General features: G+C 36.2%; 1 protein-coding gene across 1 annotated transcript in view; it reads left to right on the forward strand.

The window, feature by feature from the left end:
• The window catches only part of LOC118797947, a 35,157-nt gene extending 20,450 nt beyond the window's left edge, over positions 1-14,707 (forward strand). Inside the window, exons 5-8 of the mRNA XM_036557245.1 lie at positions 1,477-1,896; positions 3,804-4,190; positions 14,151-14,412; positions 14,638-14,707. Coding sequence (XP_036413138.1) covers positions 1,477-1,896; positions 3,804-4,190; positions 14,151-14,412; positions 14,638-14,707 — 1,139 coding nt within the window. The remainder of the gene's footprint in view (positions 1-1,476; positions 1,897-3,803; positions 4,191-14,150; positions 14,413-14,637) is intronic.
• The last annotated feature ends 6,808 nt before the right edge of the window (positions 14,708-21,515 follow it).

The raw sequence follows: 21,515 nt of genomic DNA on the forward strand, positions 1-21,515 counted from the left end.
TGGCGTTGACTGGAATTTATATCCGCATTCAGAGTATGGGTACAGCGTGGTCGATCAGCAGTCAATCAGCAGTATCAGGAGTCTAGTCTTATTCACATGCATGCAAACAATCATGCACGGGCACAGCTTGGTCATCAGTCTGTCACCAGTCCAGTCTATCACCAGTCCAGTCCGGTCACCAGTCTGATGAATACATGGTCTGACATGTTTTAAGTAGACATACTGGGGGTCGGGGGAGGAAGCAAAGAGGGATGTTCTCATGAACAGATATTATATATAGATATAAAGGCATTATTGACGTTATTTTATGAATCGTTATGCATGTAGTTATAACTACTTACAAACTATTATACAAGCTTACACCAGATATTATATAGTATTATTTACGTCATATAACAAGTTATTTTGTTTTGCATTTGTCTATTTTTTGTAATGCATTATGAATACAGCATTAATGCAAAGCTTTAGCAAAAACTTGAATGAACTCTAAATGAACTTATGTAACATGGGTCTAAAAACTGAATGCTTTGCTATTGAACATATTTGATCAGAGTAGGACAGCAGTCATTTTCCACCTACCACCTACAAAAGCACTTTTGGAGTGATGCAGACCAAACTACATGCTTGGCGAATTTGAATATTCTTCATCGTCTACATGATTTACATTCTTATTAGCTGGTAAAGTGATTCCATGTTTAAAAAAAAAAACTGTGACATGAAGTGTGGATTTTATTTAACGTTCTTCTTCTTCTGTGAGTTTTTTGGCAGGGTGCAAAGCAGAAATCCGATTATTCCCTGACAAATGTAGATCTGTAGTTTTCCCATTTTCTGATTACTCAAGGGCATGTAGACCTGTTGAATGAACTACTGAAAAAAAAAAAAAAATTCTGCAGTTATCAGATTAATAAACACACTTAATGTTACATAACCAGGCTGTGATATAACTATGTCTATTTTACAGTGCGTTGTCCAAATATGACAATGTTCAAATTACAGTTGTAAACAAATGTTTTAGCAGTCCCGGTAAAATTCAATTATTGTTGATTTTTTTCTTTTAGTTACTTTAACATATTCAAAAAAATAAAAGGCATGAAAATTGCCATAACTTTTGCACAGGCCATATTTTTTCCCAAAAAAATTCAATTCAGCAAATAAACAGTTATTGTGTGCAGAAATGTGCAGAAGTGTGTTTTCTGTAGAGAGATGTGATTTGACTGGGACACACAAACTTTTGCATAGGACTGTGAGTCTACGTACACCAACAGTTTTGCCCAATTTGTCACCTAACAGTCATTAAAGCAAAAATTGCATCTTACAGCAGCAAAACAATTAAACTGTAATCTGTGTTTATGCTTTTTATTATAACTATTTACATAGTTTGGCTGTCAGCATTTGAAATTTGATATGCATTTCTCTTCTGGGTATGTAGTAGTAAGAGTTCCTATACATTCAATTCTAACATCTCTCTTTCCACAGCAAATACTCCAAAAAACACCATGTCCAACCCCTGCATATTCTACCGTATTCTTAAACATGACTGGAGAAAAACAGACAGTTTGTACTTCAGTTATTTTGATGACACCCTTCTTGAGTGGAGCGGCTGGTATCGTCTGTATCTTCAGGGAAAAAATGCTCAGATTCCTGAGTTTAAGTGGTGTTGGAGTTCCATGACCTGTGGTGGATACACTGCACTTTTCCTTAAAGGATCTCATCCACGTCCAAAAAACGGCATCGTCACCCGAGAAATCTTTGGATACCATGGCTCTGTGAAAGATCCCAGTCAATGTAATTCCTACAGATCAAACCCAATCCAAGTCAAAGCCTGCCCAGGAAATTACTACGTCTACAGACTCGTCAAGCCACCTGTATCAATTCCATTACCCACATACTGTGCAGGTAAAGTCTGCTGTTTCCTATATTGGGCCAGATTCCCAAGATTCAGCGACAACAGTGCAGTGCAATAAGATCTATTCAGAAAGTTATTGTGGCTGAGATTAGCCCACTAGTGTCGTTTTAGTGCTGTGATATTTTCACTGGTGTCTTCGGCAACAGCCAATCAAAATCCACATATCAAGATGAGATCATACATGTTAAAAACTCACTCCAAAATGAGGCTGTGGTTGGCTGTTAAAATAGACACCATAAAAAAAATAAATAAAAACAAAGAAAATCAAAATTATCAGAAACACAGCTTTGGATTTTAAGGGAAGAAGTGCTGCAAATCATTGTAAATTGGTTGATAAACATCTGTTAAACTTTTAATCAAGAAACAAAGTTTCTTCATCAGAGAATTTAATAATATTAAAAAAAAATATGTATATTATATTATATATTTAATTATATTTTTTAATGTCTTTAAATATCCAAAACATTAACTCAGTGTAATCATAATTCAGTTAAGTCATGTCTTACTCTTATCATTTCTAAAGTAAAACATTTAGCTACTACTTTCATACACAGATTTTAACAGATTATAGGTACACTAATGTAATTTTGCTGCTTATCATCTTATTTTTATTATATACCTCTAATCTAATTACTGGATTTTTTACTGTAACTGTAATAGAATACCATTATTGTTACATTACAGTTAAATTCTGTTACTACCCAACTCTGCTCATAATATATTACCTTATCACTGTTCAGAAAAGACAGGGAAACTATGCAGTAGAAGAATACCACACCCCAAAAATATTGTAATATTGAAACATGTTCAACTTTGGTGTTAAGCAATCAGGTCTGAATTAAATGCATTTTAATCTGATCACAATGTACCAGTTGCATCTAACATAAATCCCAGTATTCACACTGTCAAGCATCAGAGCTTATATAAATATTTTTTTATTATATTATATAATTATTATAATAGTTATTTATCGCAACACTATGTCTTGCACTTGTCTATATCAGTTGGATCCTGCTTCTTTTGTGTCCTGCTCCTTTATCCTGAAAAAAGGGAGAGTGAGACATTGCCACTGGAACCACAAGAGCAAGAAGACAAATAACTGCATCCCCATCTCCCTTTTTTAGACTCAATTGTCCATAGTTACTACTGACTTATAAGTATGAACAGACAATGAGTCAAACTCAGTTGCAGAACTAATCTTTACTTCATTGAAACCTTTTCATTGACATTAAAAAAATAGTAATGCGAAAAACTACAAGACATACAATACAAGACTAACTTGAAAACAAAACCAAAGTGCAAGGGATAACATTCTAACGTACTGTGACTAAAATTTAAATTTGATATGTGAATGTTCAGATGTATTTTCTTACCTGATTTCTTTCCCTGGGATTAGACAGGTGAGGATGATAGTTGTAACAGACATTTCAGACTCACAGATTGTTTCACATAAGTGGATGAAAATTACTACAGTAATAACACGCAGTAGGGAACAGGGCCAGAGGGGAAGTGGTGGCTGGCACTGGCTATCCACTTACTTATCTTTAAAACAGTTTTAAAAAAAAGTAAGTAAATAGCCAGGATACAGACTGGGTAGAGGAGGATGAAGGAGGATGAGGTTGTACCCAATGATGAAAACAGATCTTCATCAGCTCAAGAAAAGAAATAAAAAGAAAGAAAGAAAGAAAGAAAGAAAGAAAGAAGAAAACAGAACAAGGTCTATATGAGGTGTATATCTGGCACTTAACAGTCACCACAACTCATGATACAGAATAATCAGCAGTGATTAACTGATTAAGGTTTCATATAGGAATAGGATATAATTAATTGATTAATTAATTTAATTAGTTTGATAATTTGACATTTTGTGTTGTCATTATATGTATTGTGTTGACAGTTACATTGGATGCTCCTAGTTATGATCCCTGCAATAACTACACATCTCTGGATCAACCCTGGAGAGGCGCTAATGAGACTGGAGGGTACAACTCTGACAGAAACTTCAACTGGACTGGCTGGTATCGGCTGCTGTATAAGGGGAAGAGCGTCCGTATGGCAGAGAGCTGTGTTAATCAATCCAGATGTGGTACATATTACACCCTGTGGCTGAATGGTCCTCACCCTCAGATAGAGGATGGAATAGTCACTCGTAAAGTCTGTGGGAGTTCAGGAAGTTACTGCTGTTACTACAGATCCACCCCAGTTCGAGTCAAAGCATGTCCAGGAAACTATTACGTCTATGAGTTTGTCAGACCGTCCTTCTTCTATGCAGCTTACTGTGCAGGTACTGCTTTTTTTTTTTTCTTTCTAAGAGTTAGACTGTGATTTAGTGTTAGATTTATTTAAACTTTTAATTCATTAACTTCTAATTTTTAAGAAATTAAGGGTTGAAATCATAGGTGTGGGACATGATTTGAATTGTTATTTTGATCCAAAATATTATAAGTTACATTAAATTGTCACATATATTGAACATTTTATATGTAAAGAAAAGTGTTTTTTTGCCTCATGTCAAAAATGTGAACACATCTAAAAATCTACTGCCAGAACCTAAATGTGTCTGTAGAAACACATATAAATTTAATAAAACATTTATTCAACTACAGTGCAAACTAAATGGTTTCATGGAGTATTAACAGTAAACCGAATCTGATTTGTTTGTTAGTTGCAAAAGAAGATTACATATATGAGTCAACTGTCTGCAGTTATTCATCACTAAATACTTACTGAGTAATAATGATCTTGTTCAACAGTATTAAATCCTCAATATGGAAAAGCTTTAAATTTATTCACTGTTGATGCATATTTTATCAGTTTCAGTAACCACTACTGTTAATGATCCCTGCAAAAACTACACTGCTCTGGATCAACCCTGGAGAGCCACTAATGCAACCGGACTGTTGATCTGTGACAAAAATATCAACTGGAATGGCTGGTATCGGCTGCTGTATAATGGGATGAACATCCGTATGCCAGACAGCTGTGTTAATCGATACAGATGTGGAACTGATATTGCTCTGTGGCTGAATGGTCCTCATCCTCAGACAGAGGATGGAATAGTCACTCGTGGGGTCTGTGGGAGGTCAGGAAGTGTCTGCTGTTACTACCGATCCACTCCAATTCGAGTCAAAGCATGTCCAGGAAACTACTATGTCTATGAGTTTGTCAGGCCAAATTTCTGCAATGCAACTTACTGTGCAGGTACTCTGCTGGTTTTATCAATTTTGTCTTATATTTTTTAACACTGTTTAATGATTAGACTTCCATGATTGTTTTAATAAGCTGAGTGTGTTCATTTGTCAGATGTGAACAGCATCAAGCCGACCATTACCCCAACGACTACATCCAGCACTGCAACGTCAGCTATGAACACTAGTAGGTTTCCGATAGATATGTTTTTATGATTGTCAAGCAAATTTTACATAGTAGTAAGCCCGTGGTGAATATACCTCAGTTGTCACTGGTCAGTCAGTTGTGCCGAAGCAGACTCAGAAATTTGTGAAGGATCCATGTGCAGGTTTATTAACAGTAGGGGAGTCCAAAACTCATGGCAAAGCAAAAAAGGTTGTAACAGAGAATCAGTACAAAAAGCCAGGCAGACAGAGCAAAAGTGACAAAAAGCAAAAGCAGATTCCAAGAGTTCCTATAGTGGTCAGGTAACTGAAGCAAGTAAGAAACAAGATTAATCCTGCTGACAATCTTAAAAGGCCCTATATTCCTGGGACTTAGTTTGTTACATGGCAATTTCAATTTCAAATCCTTGGTGGACAGCCATGCCCTCTGACTTACTTCGTATGTAGGGCAGTCTTTACGATGGCGGTCCGCTTGGATTTTCTGAGTGTCTCCTTATTGCCCTCTGTAGATGAACATGAGCTTCCTCCCATGTTTGCTCACTCCTTCTTATCCAGTCATCAACTTCAGATGGCTCTCTAGACCAGGGAAACAGAGGACGTTGGTATCCTAGAACACACTGAAAGGGGGTTAGGCTTGCAGTATGTGTTAATAAATTTTGTGCATATCCTGCCCAGGGTAAATAACAGCTCCAGTCATATTGGGAGTTGCTGCAATATGAATGCAGAAACCTGCCAATTTCCTGGTTCAGTCTATCCACTTGAACATTAGACATGGGAGGTAAACTGGTGACTCCAGTCTAAAACAACGTCTTCTGGGAGACCATAAAACATAAATACTTCACAAAACAATATCTCAGCAGTTTCCATGGCAGTAGGTAACTTACTTAACGGAATGAGTCGACACCCAATGAAGAATCGGTCAATCGGACTGTATGGCCCTGAGATGAAGGGAGGTCCTTCATAAAATCAATAGACAAATGGGACCATGGATGATGAGGAATGGGGAGGGGCTCCAGCAGCCCCAGGGGAAATTGACATGGCATCCTGCTTTGTGCACAAATGACACAGGTATTAATGAAATCCATTATGTCTTTACTCATCAAAGGCCACCAAACCTTACTTCTTACCAGATTCAAAGTGCACTGAATACCAGGGTGCCCTGAGCTCGGTGAAGAATGTACGCAGTTGATTAATGTGGTACGAAGTGCTTGGGGAACATAAAGCTTGTCATGTGGGCAGTCAGTGGGTGGCGGATCAGATTCATGTGCCTGTCGTATTTGGTCCATGATTTCCCACCTTATGGGCGCCACTATACAGGAGGAGGGGATGATGGTTTCATCACCGATGGGGGGCATAATCTGGTTCGTGGAGACAGGAGAGAGCATCCGCTTTGGTATTCTTAGATCCAGGTCAGTAAGTGAGGTTAAGGTTGAATATGGTAAAAAAAAGAGCCCACCAGGCCTGATGTGGGTTTAAATGCTTGGCTGCCTTTATGTATTCAAGGTTTCAGTGATTGGTGAGAATCATGAATGGATAACGGGCCTCTCCAACCAGTGTCTCCATTCTTCCATTGTTGCTTTAACTGCTAATAAATCTGTTACCAACATCATAGTTTCACTCAGTGGGAGTGAGTTTTCTGAAGTAGAAGGCACATGGATACATTTTCGCAGGTGTACCGTGACAGTATAGCCCCTATCCCTGTGTCAGTCGCATCTACTTCCACAGTGAATGGCGGGGTTGGGTCTAGATGTTTCAGGATGGGAGCGGTAGTAAATCTGGACTTCAGTTCTTCAAAGCCTGTCTCAGCAGCTGCATTCCATTTCAGGGATTAGGGTTTTCCCTGTAACAAGGATGTCAAGGGGGCTGCAATTGTGCTGAAATCACAAATGAATCGCAGGTAAAAATTTGCAAATCCAAGAAACCTTCGTAGTTCTTTGACAGAGCAGGGAATTGGCCAGTCCGTAACAGTTTTCACTTCGTTATTGTCTAATTGTACCCCTTGAGCACTAATGACATAACCCGGGAAGGAAATCACAGATCTGTGGAACTCACATTACTCAAGTTTTACAAACAGCTGATGCTCTTGTAATTGTTACAAGATGTGTCTGATGTGAGTGACGTGTTTTCCCCTATTTTGGAATAGATAAGGATGTCATCTATGTACACAATGACCCATCAGTTAAGCATGTCACAAAGTACTTCATTGATGAATGATTGGAACTCGGAAGGCCATAAAATATTACTGTGTAATTGTAGTGCCCACTTGTAGTGACAAAAGCCATTTTCCATTCATCTCCTTCACAAATCTGAACTAAATTATAGGCACTACGGAGATCCAGTTTGGTAAAATTGTTGCTTGGCGAATTTGTTCTAAGGCAGAAGGCATTAAAGGGAGGGGGTGACTGTATTTTACATTAATAGCGTTCAAGCCTGGTAATCGATGCATGGCCTCAACCCACTGTCCCTCTTTTCAATAAAAAAAAAAAAATAAATCCTGCTGCGGCTGGGGACACAGAAGGGTCAGATGAACCCTCTTTCTAGTGCTTCCTGGATGTATTCTTCCATGGCAGTGGTTTCACGAATGGAAAGGAGATAGACTTTGCTCTTAGGAGGGGTGATACCTGGCAGCAATTCTATAGCACAGTCCCTGGGATGATGAGGGGGTAATTGTGCCACTTTGGTTTTGCTAAAAACCAAAGAAATGTCAGAATATTCAGCAGGGACCAGGACTTGTTTTTGTGTGTCAGGGCTTTCAATAGAGGTGGTTAGATAAGAAAGGGCCAGACAGTGGGTGTGGCAATAAGGACTCCAATGCGTGAGATCTCCAGTGGCCAAAGGGAAGGTGGGGTTATTGGTGGCTATCCATAGGTACCCTAACACAATTGGATGTTCAGGGGAATCTATGATAAACAATAACACAGTTTCAGTATGGAATAAGCTAGTGGTTTCATCAGAATGGTGGTGTCAGTAATGGTGCCCATGGTGCCCATAGGTAGGCCATCTATGCCCTTGATTTTAAGGGGTGATTTACAAGGATGAGGGGAATTTATAAGGATGCAGCTGCTCAGGAGTCTATCAGGGCTGAAACGACACAAAAATCAATACTCCAGGTTATTTTAACCAGGGAGGCAAGTTTGCAACTTTCATTCACTCACCCTCAGGACAGAAGTTATTTTCTGGGCTTTACAATTTTCCCAGAAATGGCCTTTTTCTCCACAGCACAGACACAGTCCTTTCCCTGAAACTTCTTTGTTTTTCCTCAGGGGTGATTCTGGCTGATCAATTTCCATGTCCTCTGGTTCTGAGGATGGAGGTAATGCATGTGCTAGGATAGAGACTTGTGATGAAATCCGCTGGCATGAACGGATGAGATTGTCTAACTTTATGGACAGTTTGATGAGTCCGTCCAGGGTTAGAGCATTATCCTTGCAAGCCATTTCAGATTTTAGTGCTTCATTTAGGCCATTGTGGTATACTTCTTTTAAAACATTGTCATTCCAGCCACTTTCAGAGTGCAAAAGGTAAGGGAATAATCCAAAGCTGTGCTTTTCCCTTGTTTGACGTGGAGGAGTTGCTCTCCTGGATCCTTTCCAGTACATAAATGATTAAACACCTTTTTGAATTTTTGTTAAAACAGGGAACACGTCTGCATATTGGAAGACTGTGCACCCCAAACTGCAGTGGCCCACCTCAGGGCTTTTCCTGTAAGCAGTGACAGAACAAATGCTATTTTAATGTTATCTGACAGGAAAGCTGCTGGCAAATGGCAGAAAAGTAAAGTGGAGTAAAGTGAACATTGCATCAAGAAGCCTTGGCATAAATCAGGGGTTCCATTTTATTTGTCTGGGATGGACAGTGGGACTGATATTGGCGGATGGCTTGTGGAAGAAAGGGGGGCTGGGGTGAAGCTGGAGGGTGCAGCAGTGGGTGCAGATTTTGGCTGCAAGGCTCTGAGGGAGTGAATAAGCTCCTGTATAGTGTGATTGAGTTGCTGCAGGTGTTGTTCATGTGATCCCAGTAATTGGCCCTGAGCCATAACCGCTTCCTGAAGCTCCCTTAAACCTACTGGATCCGATGGAGGTGAAGTATTCTGTGACGAAGCAGACTCAGAAACTTGTGAAGGATCCATGTGTAGATTTATTAACAATAGGGCATTCCAAAACTAGTGGTAAAAAAAGGCAAAGTAAAAAAGGCCATAACAGAGAATCAGTCCAAAAGGCCAGGCAAACAGAGCAAAAGGGACAAAAATCAAAAGCAGATTCCAAGAGGTCAGGCAGAGGTTCAAAATACCAGAAAAACAGACAAACCCTCAGTAGTCAGACTCGAAGAACTGGCAATACTTCACACAGACTGGCTGAATGGGAGGAGTATTTAAGGTGTGACTGATTAGAGAGATGATAAAGTGTGGGTGGCTTGATTCTGGAAAAGGGCTAGTACTCCGGAGAGGGAGACCTCTGGTGTCTAGATGAATTGCTGACATCAGTCCACTAGTAGTGGGAATACACATTTCAGCAGATAATCATTTCAGTGAGATAATCACATGCAAAAAATTAACAATTAAACTCACACTACAGAAGAAGTTTTGCTTTTTAAAATAAAACTAATTATATTTTGTGGGGGCAGAAGTGATTATACATATTTACCTGGACGTGCACCTGGGCCTGCTGTGATGCAGATAATATACCATAACTCTGTTTTGTTATAATGTTTGCTAACATTTTTTATGAATGTTATGTCTATAAGAACCTATGAACACATTCAAAATATACTATAATGCATTATTATGGCATCATAAAAATGGCTATAAATATTTATAAAAATGCATTACATAATAGCCATACGCTAACACTTTCTATGAATGTCACGTTTGTAAGCATCTATAAACACATTTATAACATGTTATAATGCATTCATATGGCATTATAAACATGATTATAAACATTTCTAAAATTGAATTACACTTTATAGCCATGTTTATTATACATTATGAATTGTTAATATAATGCATTATAAGTAGTGTTGATAACATGTTATACTGTCAGTGCCAAAGAAATCAGTCCCAGCTTGGAGACTGCAAAGTAAAGACAAATACCAAGCTAACGGTGGTGTACGTTGACTTTCCCACGTTGGGTAAAACACTGATGGCAGCACTAGTTTAAACTCTGACATTTGAAGCCTGTAATGTGCTTTACTGTGTATGTTTTAGTGTTTCAGTAAATCCTTCAGTAAATACTTCAGCTTGAAGCCTTCACTCTTAACACTGGAGCAGACAAATACCACTTATGAGCTCTTATAATTTGTTATGATCAGTACTTATAATGTATTATATTAACAATTCATAATACATAATAAGCATGGCTATAACATGTAATGCATTTTTATAAATATTTATAGCCATGTGTATAATGCCTTATGGACGCATTAAAACATGTTATTAATGTGTTTATAGATGCTTACAAAGGTGACATTCATAGAAAGTGTTACCAGCCACACTTATTATGCATTATGAATTAACAAAATGCATTATAAGTAGTGTTCATAACAAATTATAACAGCTCATTAGTTGTATTTGTCCACTCTAAGTAAAGTTAAGTGTACTGTACTAAAGCTTCCTCCAGTATTACAAGTAAGGCTTCAAGTTGCAGTATTTACTGAAGGATTTACTGCAACACTGCAACATACACAATAAAGCATGTTACAGGCTTCAAATGTCAGATTTTAAACTAGTGCTGCTATCAATAGTGTTTTACTCAATGTTGGAAAGTCAATGTACACTGACAGTGTTTTCATAGAAAGTTTGACCCAATGTTCTCATAAACCAATATTCAGCTCATAATTCATTATAAAACCTGGCATTGTAAAGTTCAATACTCTTATTTTATGAATTGCTGTGCATGTAACTATAACTACTTATAAGCAATTATACAAACTTATACCAGGCATTATAAAGTATTATGTATGCCACTTAAGAAGTTATGAATACATTTATAATGCATTATGAATACAGGATTAGTAGAAAGTCTACTATTCTACTATTTATCACATTTGACTAGAGTAGGACAGCGGTCATTTTCAACTTACTGTTCATGTTTTTAAATGAATGCATTGTGAACTGATGTGGAACAACCAAACACAATATCATTTATAAGAAAATCAGATAAACGGACACTGAGTAAAACAAACAAACAAAAAAAAAATGTTGTATAATACATTTAAATAAACACTGTGGCTTAATAATTCAACACTGAGTGCATTTACATGCACAACAGTAATATGATTATTATCAGATTTTGGCAGTCATCTGATTATTCAATTGTTTACATAAACAGCATACTCCGATTTCTTAGGTCATATTAAGGCTGTCAATGGATTTCAAGAAAAGCACCTTCTATTCTTCATCTTTTACATGATTTATATTTTTTTTTAGCTGGCAAAATGACTAAAAACTGTGACATGAAGTGTGAATTTTTGGCAGTTTGCAAAGCAGAAATCCAATTATTCCCTGACACATGTAGATCTGTAGTTTTCCCATTTTATTACTGACAAAATTGGATTTTCTGCAGTTATCAGATTAGTAAATACACTCCATGATACATAGCCAGGCTGTGATATAACTGTCTTTTTTTACATTGCGCTGTCCAAATATGACAATGTTCAAACTGAATTTGCATACAAACATTTAAACAGTCCCGGTCAAATTACATTTTGTTTTTTGTTTTTTTTTACATATTAGAGAAAAAAATAAAAAAGTGTGAAATATGCCATAACCTTTGTGCAAACTTTATATTTTCAGTTTTTTTTTCCCCAATACGTTAAATTCAGCAAATAAATAGTAATTGTGCGTTGAAATGTGCAGAAGTGTGTTCTCTGTAGAGAGATGTCATTTGACTGGGACACAAAATTTTGTATATGACAAACTTTTATATAAGTCTTCATACACCAACAATTTTACCCAGTGTGTCACCTAACAGTCATTAAAAAAATTAATTGCATCTTACAGCAGCAAAACATAAACATTTTTATAACTATTTATGAACATCTTTTGGATGTTAGTATTTAAATATTGATCTGCAGTCCTGTTCTCGGTATGTAGTGGTAGAAGTTACTCATAGATATACATTTGATTCTAAAGACTCTTTTTCCACAGGAGGTTCTCCAAAAAACACCACGTCTGACCCCTGCAGTGTCTTTGGTGTTCTTAAACATGACTGGAGAAAAATGGACAGATTGGACATCAGTTTGGACTTTAGATATTTTGATGACAGTCTTATTGAATGGAATGGCTGGTATCGCCTGTATCTTCACGGGAAAAAGTGCTCAGATTCCTGAATTTGATTGGTGTTGGAGTTCTATGACCTGTGGTGGTTACACTGCACTTTTCCTTAAAGGATCTCATCCACATCCAGAAGACAGCATCGTTACCCGAGAAATCTATGGATACCATGGCTCTGTGAAAGATCTCAGTCAATGTAATCTTACAGATCAAACTCAATCCAAGTCAAAGCCTGCCCAGGAAATTACTACGTCTACAGACTCGTCAAGCCACCTGTATCAATTCCATTACCCACATACTGTGCAGGTAAAGTCTGTCCCTTTCCTGTATAAGGCCTGTTTCTTTAACTTTGGTGGAAACAACGCTGGAAAATAAGATCTATTCAGAAAGTCATTGTGGCTGTGTTTTAGCGCACCGGTGCTTTTTTATTGCTGTGGTATTTTCACTGGTGTCCTTGGCATGAGACAGTCAAAATCGATATATATCAAAATGAGGTCATACATATTAAAGACTCTTGTTGGCTGCCAAAATAGACAAAGTGACAAACAAAAACAAAATTAACAAAGAAAAACCAAATGAACCCTAACAGAGCTACAAATTTTAAGGAAAGAAGTTCTGTTAATAAGTGCAAATTCTTTGATAAAGATGCTTTAAAGTTTTAATCAAGAAATAAAGTTTCATTATCAGAAAATGTTACTGATACTAGAAAAAAGACAAAATAAAAATTAATAAATTGTATCGTTTTAAAATGTATGTAAGACTTTCATTTAAGCATTTTTTCAATTCATTATAATTTCAATGATTGTTTTATTAACATGATTTACAGATTAACATGTGTATTCTTACAATTAAATATTAAATTGACATTTTAAAATTTGAATTACAATAGCTAACTGTTTTAGCTTTAATGTCCTATTTGTCTTGATCTCAGAAAATTAATTTGCACGTCAAAATTAAGATTTTACCATTTCATTCTGTAAATCTTCCTCATATTTTAACTTCTGCAAGAACAAGTGATTCCTTCTCATGTTCATTCATTTGTATTGAAGCATCATGCATTATTCATTACAGATAATTATGATAACAGTTCATGATTTATTAATGCATAGTTAATAGGTTACTAAGGAACTGTATTGTAAAGTGTTACTGAATTTTGTAACCTATTTTCCATCTTTGTATGTGATCGAAGCTTGGAATTGTAAGTGTGGGACATGAATAGAACTTATATTTTGGTCCAAAATGCTTAGAAAGTTACACTAACTCATTACATATAGCAATAATTTGGTACATAAAAATGTGTTTTCATGCATCATCTTAAAAATGTGAACACATCTAAAAATCTACAGCCAGGATATAAAGGTGTCTGTTTTGTAGAAACACCCCATAAATTTAATAAAACATTTATTCAACTGTAAAGCAGACTTATTTAACAGTTAGCACAGTCTAATTTGTTTGTTAGTTGCAAAAACACATTAGATGTACGAGTCAACTGTCTGCAGTTATTCATCGCTAAATACTGATTAAGTAGTGATGATCTTGTGCAGCTCAACAGAACTGAATCGAAAGTGTGGAAAAACTTTGTATTGATTCATTGCTGATGCATTTTTATTGGTTTCAGTAACAACTACATTGAATGATCCCTGCAACAAGTACACTCCTCTGGATCAACCCTGGAGAGCTACTAATACAACCGGACTGAACATCTGTGACAACTACTTCAACTGGAACGGCTGGTATCGGCTGCTGTATTATGGCATGAGTGTCCGTATGCCAGACAGCTGTGTTAATCAGTCCAGATGTGGTACTGATATCACTCTGTGGCTGAACGGTTCTCACCCTCAGATAGAGGATGGAATAGTCACTCGTGGCGTCTGTGGGAGGTCAGGAAGTATCTGCTGTTACTACAGATTCATCCCAATTCGAGTCAAAGCATGTCCAGGAAACTATTACGTCTATGAGTTTGTCAAGCCAAAATTCTGCACTGCAGCTTACTGTACAGGTACTCTGCTGGTTTTATCAATTTCGTCTTGCATTTTTTTAAGAATATGTAATGATTATAAGGCTTCTATGACTGTTTTAATAAGTTTAATGTGTTTATTCGTCAGATGTGAACACCATCACTCCGAGCACCCCAGTGACTACATCCAGCACTGCACTGTCAGCTATAAACACTAGTAGGTTTCCAATAGATATATTTATATGATTGTTATGCCAGTTTTGTACATTATTAGGACAATGGTGAATACACCTCAGTTGTCACTGGTCAGTCAGTCCACTAGTAGTGGGAAAATACATTTCAGCAACATGATGTATTCATTTTACCTCTGACTGCTTTCTTTAATCTATTATTTCTGTATGACATGGCAGCACTTATAAGTGCCTTTTACAGACTTTGAGTGAAGTTAGATAATCATGTGCAAAATGTCTAATGTGGGGAATTTCCCTGTCCACTTCACACCACTTATGTGTTTGTCTTACACACTGAGCATCAGAGCACAGAATTTAAGGCTTGTATTAACAAAAGCTATTTTTAAGCTACAACTACCATTAACTGCATTTCTAAAAAAGGCAGTTGTTGCTTATCTGTTGTTACCTACTGACTAACATAAAGCAGCTCTTTGTGCTGCTAACATCTAACTTTAGTTACTAACAGCTGACAGTTAGTGTAGCCAGCTAGCATTACAGTTTCCAGTTAGCTAAAACAAACAATTTCACACTACATGTATGTAGAAGTTTTGCTTTTTTAAAAACTAATTATTTTTGTTGGGAGTAGATTATATACATGCTTATACACATGTTTACCTGGGAGTGCACCTGGGCCTGCTGTGATTGTTATAGCCCCTTACAAATGTTCTCATGAACAGATATTAGAATGCATTATGAAGCCTGACATTATGAAGTTATAATCTCTTATTTCATTAATTGTTATGCATGTAACAATAACTACTCATGAACTATTACACATTTTACCAGGTATTACATAGTATTATTTAAGCCATACAACACATACATTTTGGTTTTGCATTTGTATAATGCTTTTTTTTTGTAATGCATTATTAAAGTGTTAATGTTTTTACTTGAATGCAATGTGAAGTGATATGGAATAGCCAAAAAACAATAACATTATAAGTATGTCAGATAAATTGATACTGGGTAAAACCAAAAAGGCTGCACAATACATTTTTAGTACATTATCTTAATAATTCAAGATGGAGTACCTTTACATGCACAACACTAATATGATTATTATCAGATTTCGGCAGTCATCTGATTATTCAAGTGTTCATATAAACAGCATACTCTGATTTCTTAGATCATATTAAGGCTGGTATTGGATTTCAAGAAAAGCACTTTCAGAGTGATGCTATTCTTCTTCTACTATTCTTCATCTTCTCCATGATTTATATCTTTATTAGCTGGTAAAGTGACTCCATGTTTAAAAACAAAAAGCTGTGACATCATTGTGAATTTTATGTCACTTCCTTTTTCTGTGAGTTTTTTTTGGCAGGTTGCAAAGCAGAAATCTGATTAGTCAAGGGCATGTAGACCTGCTGAATGAACTGCTGACAAATCTGATTCTCTGCAGATTAATAGACACACTCAATGTTACATAGCCAGGCTGTGATATAACTATGTCTATTTTACAGTGCATTATCCAAATATTACATTGTTCAAACTACAGTCATATACAAATGTTTAAACAGTCCCAGTTAAAATAAATGAAATCAAATTCTTTTTTATTTTTTATTTATTTATTTTTTATTATTTTATTTTATTTTAACATATTCGAAAAAATAAAAGGCATGAAAATTGCCATAACTGTTGCACAGGCCATATTTTTTTCCCAAAAAGTTCATTTCAGCAAATAAACAGTTATTGTGTGCAGAACTGTGTTCTCTATAGAGAGATGTCATTTGACTGGGACACACAAACTTTTGCATATGACTGTGAGTCTACATACACCAACAGTTTTACCCAGTATGTCACCTAGCAGTCATTAAAACAAACAAAATTGCATGTTACAGTTAAAATTGTGTATTAGCTTTTTATTATAACTATTTGCAAACATAGTTTGGCTGTAAGCATTTGAAATTTGATCTGCATTTCTCTTCTGGGTATGTAGTAGTAAGAGTTACTTGTATATATATACATTCAATTGTAATATCTCTTTTTCAACAGCAAATACTTCAAAAAAAAATATGTCTGACCCCTGCATATTCTACCGTATTCTTAAACATGACTGGAGAAAAATAGACAGTTACTTACAAAATTTTGATGACACCCTTCTTGAGTGGAGCGGCTGGTATCGTCTGTATCTTCAGGGAAAAAGTGCTCAGATTCCTGAATTTGATTGGTGTTGGAGTTATATGACCTGTGGTGGATACACTTCACTTTTCCTTAAAGGATCTCATCCACGTCCAAGAAACGGCATTGTCACCCGAGAAATCTTTGGATACCATGGCTCTGTGAAAGATCTCAGTCAATGTAATTCCTACAGATCCAACCCAATTCAAGTCAAAGCCTGCCCAAGAAATTATTACGTCTACAGACTCGTCAAGCCACCTGTATCAATTCCATTACCCACATACTGTGCAGGTAAAGTCTGCTGTTTCCTATATTGGGCCAGATTCCCAAGATTCAGCGATAACACTACACTGCCTCACACACTGTGTGACACAGTAAATAGGAGCTATTCAGAAAGTTACTAAGGCTGAGATTAGCCCACTAGGGTCTTTTTAGTGCTGTGATATTTTCACTGGTGTCTTCGGCAACAGCAAATCAAAATTCACATATCAAGATGGGATCATACATACTAAAGACTCACTCCAAGTGAGGCTCCGATTGGCTGTTAAAATAGACACAATTAAAAAGATAATACAACCCCATTTCCAAAAAAGTTGTGATGCTGTTCAAAATGTAAATAAAAACAAAATGCAATGATGTGAAACTCATTTAAATCCCTATATTTCATTGAAAATGCTACAAAGACAACATATAAAATTTGGAAACTGAGAAATGTTCTTGTTCTTTGACAAATATGTGCCCATTTTGAATTTGATGCCAGCAAAAAGTTCCAAAAAAGTTGGGACGGGGGCAACAAAAGGCTGGTAAAGTTGTGTAATGGTTAAAAAAAAAATCTCCGGGTGGTTAATTGCCAACAGGTCAGTAATACGATTGGGTATGAAATGAGCATCCCAGAGAGGCTGAGTCTTTCAGAAGTAAAGATGAGGAGGGGTTCACCACTCTCTGAAAGACTGCATGATCAAATAGTGCAACAGTTCAAGAATAACATTTCTTAACATAAAATAACAAAGAACTTTTGCTGTTCATCATCTACAGTACAATAACATCAAAAGATTCAGAGAATCTGGAGAAATCTCTGTTTGCAAGGGAAAAGAAAGCAAAAAACAATATTTGCTGGCCGTGATCTTTGGGCTCTCAGACTGCACTGCATTAAAAACAGACATAGTTCTCAAGTAGCATGGGCTCAGAAAAAACTTCTGAAAACCTCTGTCTCAGAACACAGTTTGGCACTGCATCCACATATGCTAATTAAAACTCAAACACAAAGAAGAAACTATATATAAACAGAATCCAGAAATGCTGCCACCTTCTCTGGACTGGAACTCATTTAAAATGGACTGAAGTGAAGTGGAAAACTGTCCTGTGGTCAGACAAATGTCCTCCGGGCTAAAGACCACTCGGCTTATTATCAGTGCACAGTTCAAAACCTAGTATTTATGATGATATAGGAGTGTATTAGTGCACATGGCAAAGGCTCCATTAATGCTGAACAATATATACATGTTTTAACAACATATGCTGCCATCCAGACAATGTCTTTTTCAGGAAGGGCCTTGCTTATTTCAGCAAGACAATGCCAAACCACATTCTGCATGTATTACAACAGCACGGTACTGTATTAAAAGAGTCCGGGTGCTAAACTGGCCTGCCTGCAATCCACATCTGTGACCACTGATAACATTTGGTGCATTATGAAATTACAAATATGACAAAGGACACCCTTGCACTGATGAGCAGCTGAAATCCTATGTTAAGCAAAAATGGGAAAACATTTCACTTTCAAAACTATAGCAGTGTCTCCTCAGTTCCCAGATACACAGAGGTGATGAAACACAGTGGTAAACATGCCCCCATCCCAACTTTTTTTTTGTTGTTTTGTTGGCATCAAATTCAAAATGGGCATATATTTTTCAAAAAAGAATTAAATTTTCAGTTTCAACATTGGATTTGTTGTCTTTGTATGATTTTCAATGAAATATAGGGTTGAAATGATTTGCACATCATTGAATTTAATTTTAGTTACATTTTGTGCAGCTTCCCAACTTTTTTGGAAATGTAAAAAAAAAAACAAAGCAAACCAAAATTATCAGAAACACAGCTACGGATTTTAAAGGAAGAAGTGCTGCCAATCATAGTAAATTGTGTGATAAAGATCTGTTAAACTTTTAAGCAAGAAACAAAGTTTCTTCATCAGAGAAATTTACAATACTAGAAAAAATTACATGTTTAATTCTATTTTTATAATGTCTTTAGACGTAAAAAAAAAACATTAACTCAATCAGTATAACCATAATTCGGTTAATTCATGTGTTACTGTTATAATTTCTAAAGTTAAACATTTACCTACTATTTCATGCATATATATTTTTAACAGATTATAGGTACACTAATACAAAGAAACCAAGAGGCTCTTCTTTTATTACAAAAATAGTGCTTACTGAACTTTATTATATGCTGATTATAAAACTGATTTTATAATTTTGGTAAACAGCAATGAGTTATATCTATGTATCTTAAATGTAATCCTGCTGCTTATCACCTTATTTTTATTATATACCTCTAATCTGATTACTGTATTTTTCACTGTAACTGTAATAGAATACCATTACTGTTACATTACAGTTAAATTCTGTTACTACCCAACTCTGCTCATAATATAATACCTTATCACTGTTCAGAAAAGAGAGGGAGACTATGTAGTAGAAGAATGCCACACCCCAAAAATATGGTAATATTAAAATATGTTCAACTTTGGTGTAAAGCGATCAGGTCAGGGTTAAATGCATTTTAATCTGATTATATTGTACCAGTTGCATCTAACATAATTCTATAAAAGCCCAGTATTCACACTGTCAAGCATGGCAGTTTATATAAATATTTATTCATTATATTATATATTTATTATGATAGTTATGTATGAGTCAAGCTCAGTTGCAGAACTAATCTTTACTTCATTGAAACCTTTTCATTGACATTAAAAAAAAATACAAGACATACAATACAAGACTAACCTGAAAACAAAACCAAAGTGCAAGGGATAACATTCTAACATACTGTGACTAAAATTTAAATTTGATATGTGAATGTTCAGATGTATTTTCTTACCTGATTTCTTTCCCTGGGATTAGACAGGTGAGGAGATGGTTGTAACAGACATTTCAGACTCACAGACTGTTTCACATAAGTGGATGAAAATTACTACAGTAATAACACGCAGTAGGGAACAGAGGGGAAGTGGTGGCTGGCACTGGCTATCCACTTACTTATATTTAAAACAGTTTAAAAAAAAAGTAAGTAAATAGCCAGGATACAGACTGGGTAGAGGAGGATGAAGGATGATGAGGTTGTACCCAATGATGAAAACAGATCTTCATCAGCTCAAGAAAAGAAATAAAAAGAAAGAAAGAAAGAAAGAAAGAAAGAAAGAAGAAAACAGAACAAGGTCTATATGAGGTGCATATCTGGCACTTAACAGTCACCACAACTCATGATACAGAATAAGCAGCAGTGATTAACTGATTAAGGTTTCATATAGGAATAGGATATAATTCATTGATTAATTAATTTAATTAGTTTGATAATTTGACATTACGTGCTGTCATTATATGTACTGTGTTGACAGTTACATTGGATGCTCCTAGTTATGATCCCTGCAATAACTACACATCTCTGGATCAACCCTGGAGAGGCGCTAATGAGACTGGAGGGTACAACTCTGACAGAAACTTCAACTGGAATGGCTGGTATCGGCTGCTGTATAAGGGGAGGAGCGTCCGTATGCCTGAGAGCTGTGTTAATTGGTTCAGATGTGGGACTCGTTACACTCTGTGGCTGAATGGATCTCACCCTCAGATAGAGGATGGAATAGTCACTCGTAGAGTCTGTGGGGAGTATAGAAGTGACTGCTGTTACTACAGATCCACCCCAATTCGAGTCAAAGCATGTCCAGGAAACTATTACATCTATGAGTTTGTCAGACCATCTTTCTACTATGCAGCTTACTGTGCAGGTACTGCTTTTGTGATTTTCCAGAGAGTTACTAGCATTTATCAGACATAGATGTTTGCTTTTTTATGTCCATAATTCAGATGTGATCTCCACAATGTTAGGCATTAACAGTAGTCATTACAATTGCATTGAACCTGATGCCAGCAGGGGTGCCAGTGGAATTTCATAATTATTTTTAAATATTTCAACTTATTTTATTTTAAAGAGCTACCTTACTCTGACATGACCTTAGCTTATCTTATTGGATCTCAGTAATGCTATATTTGTGTATTTCCTGAACAACGACCAAGTCACTGCTGAACCAACATAGTACAATGGTTCATTAAACTAACAACATCAAATGAACAACTGCATCCTAAACCATCGCAGTTCAGTTGGACCTCAGTAGTTTATGCCATATTAGTTGAAACCACTGAACTGTAGTGGTTTGACCTGTGTCTTTAATGGAATTTGCAATGAATAACCTGACAGCAAGTCTATGAATAGTAGACTAACTTGTGCAGATAAAGTGGACCTTATTGTAGTCTATCATGAACAAGAGTAAAAAAATAAGCGTTAAATACATGAAAAGTAATATTACCTAAAATACATAAAATGCGTTGGGGTTGGGTAATTTAATTTGTAGTTTAATAACTTTAAATATGTTTACTCTACAAAAGATGTCCCACAT

This window comes from Colossoma macropomum, unplaced genomic scaffold (genome assembly GCF_904425465.1).
Source record: "Colossoma macropomum unplaced genomic scaffold, Colossoma_macropomum, whole genome shotgun sequence".
NCBI lineage: Eukaryota > Metazoa > Chordata > Actinopteri > Characiformes > Serrasalmidae > Colossoma > Colossoma macropomum.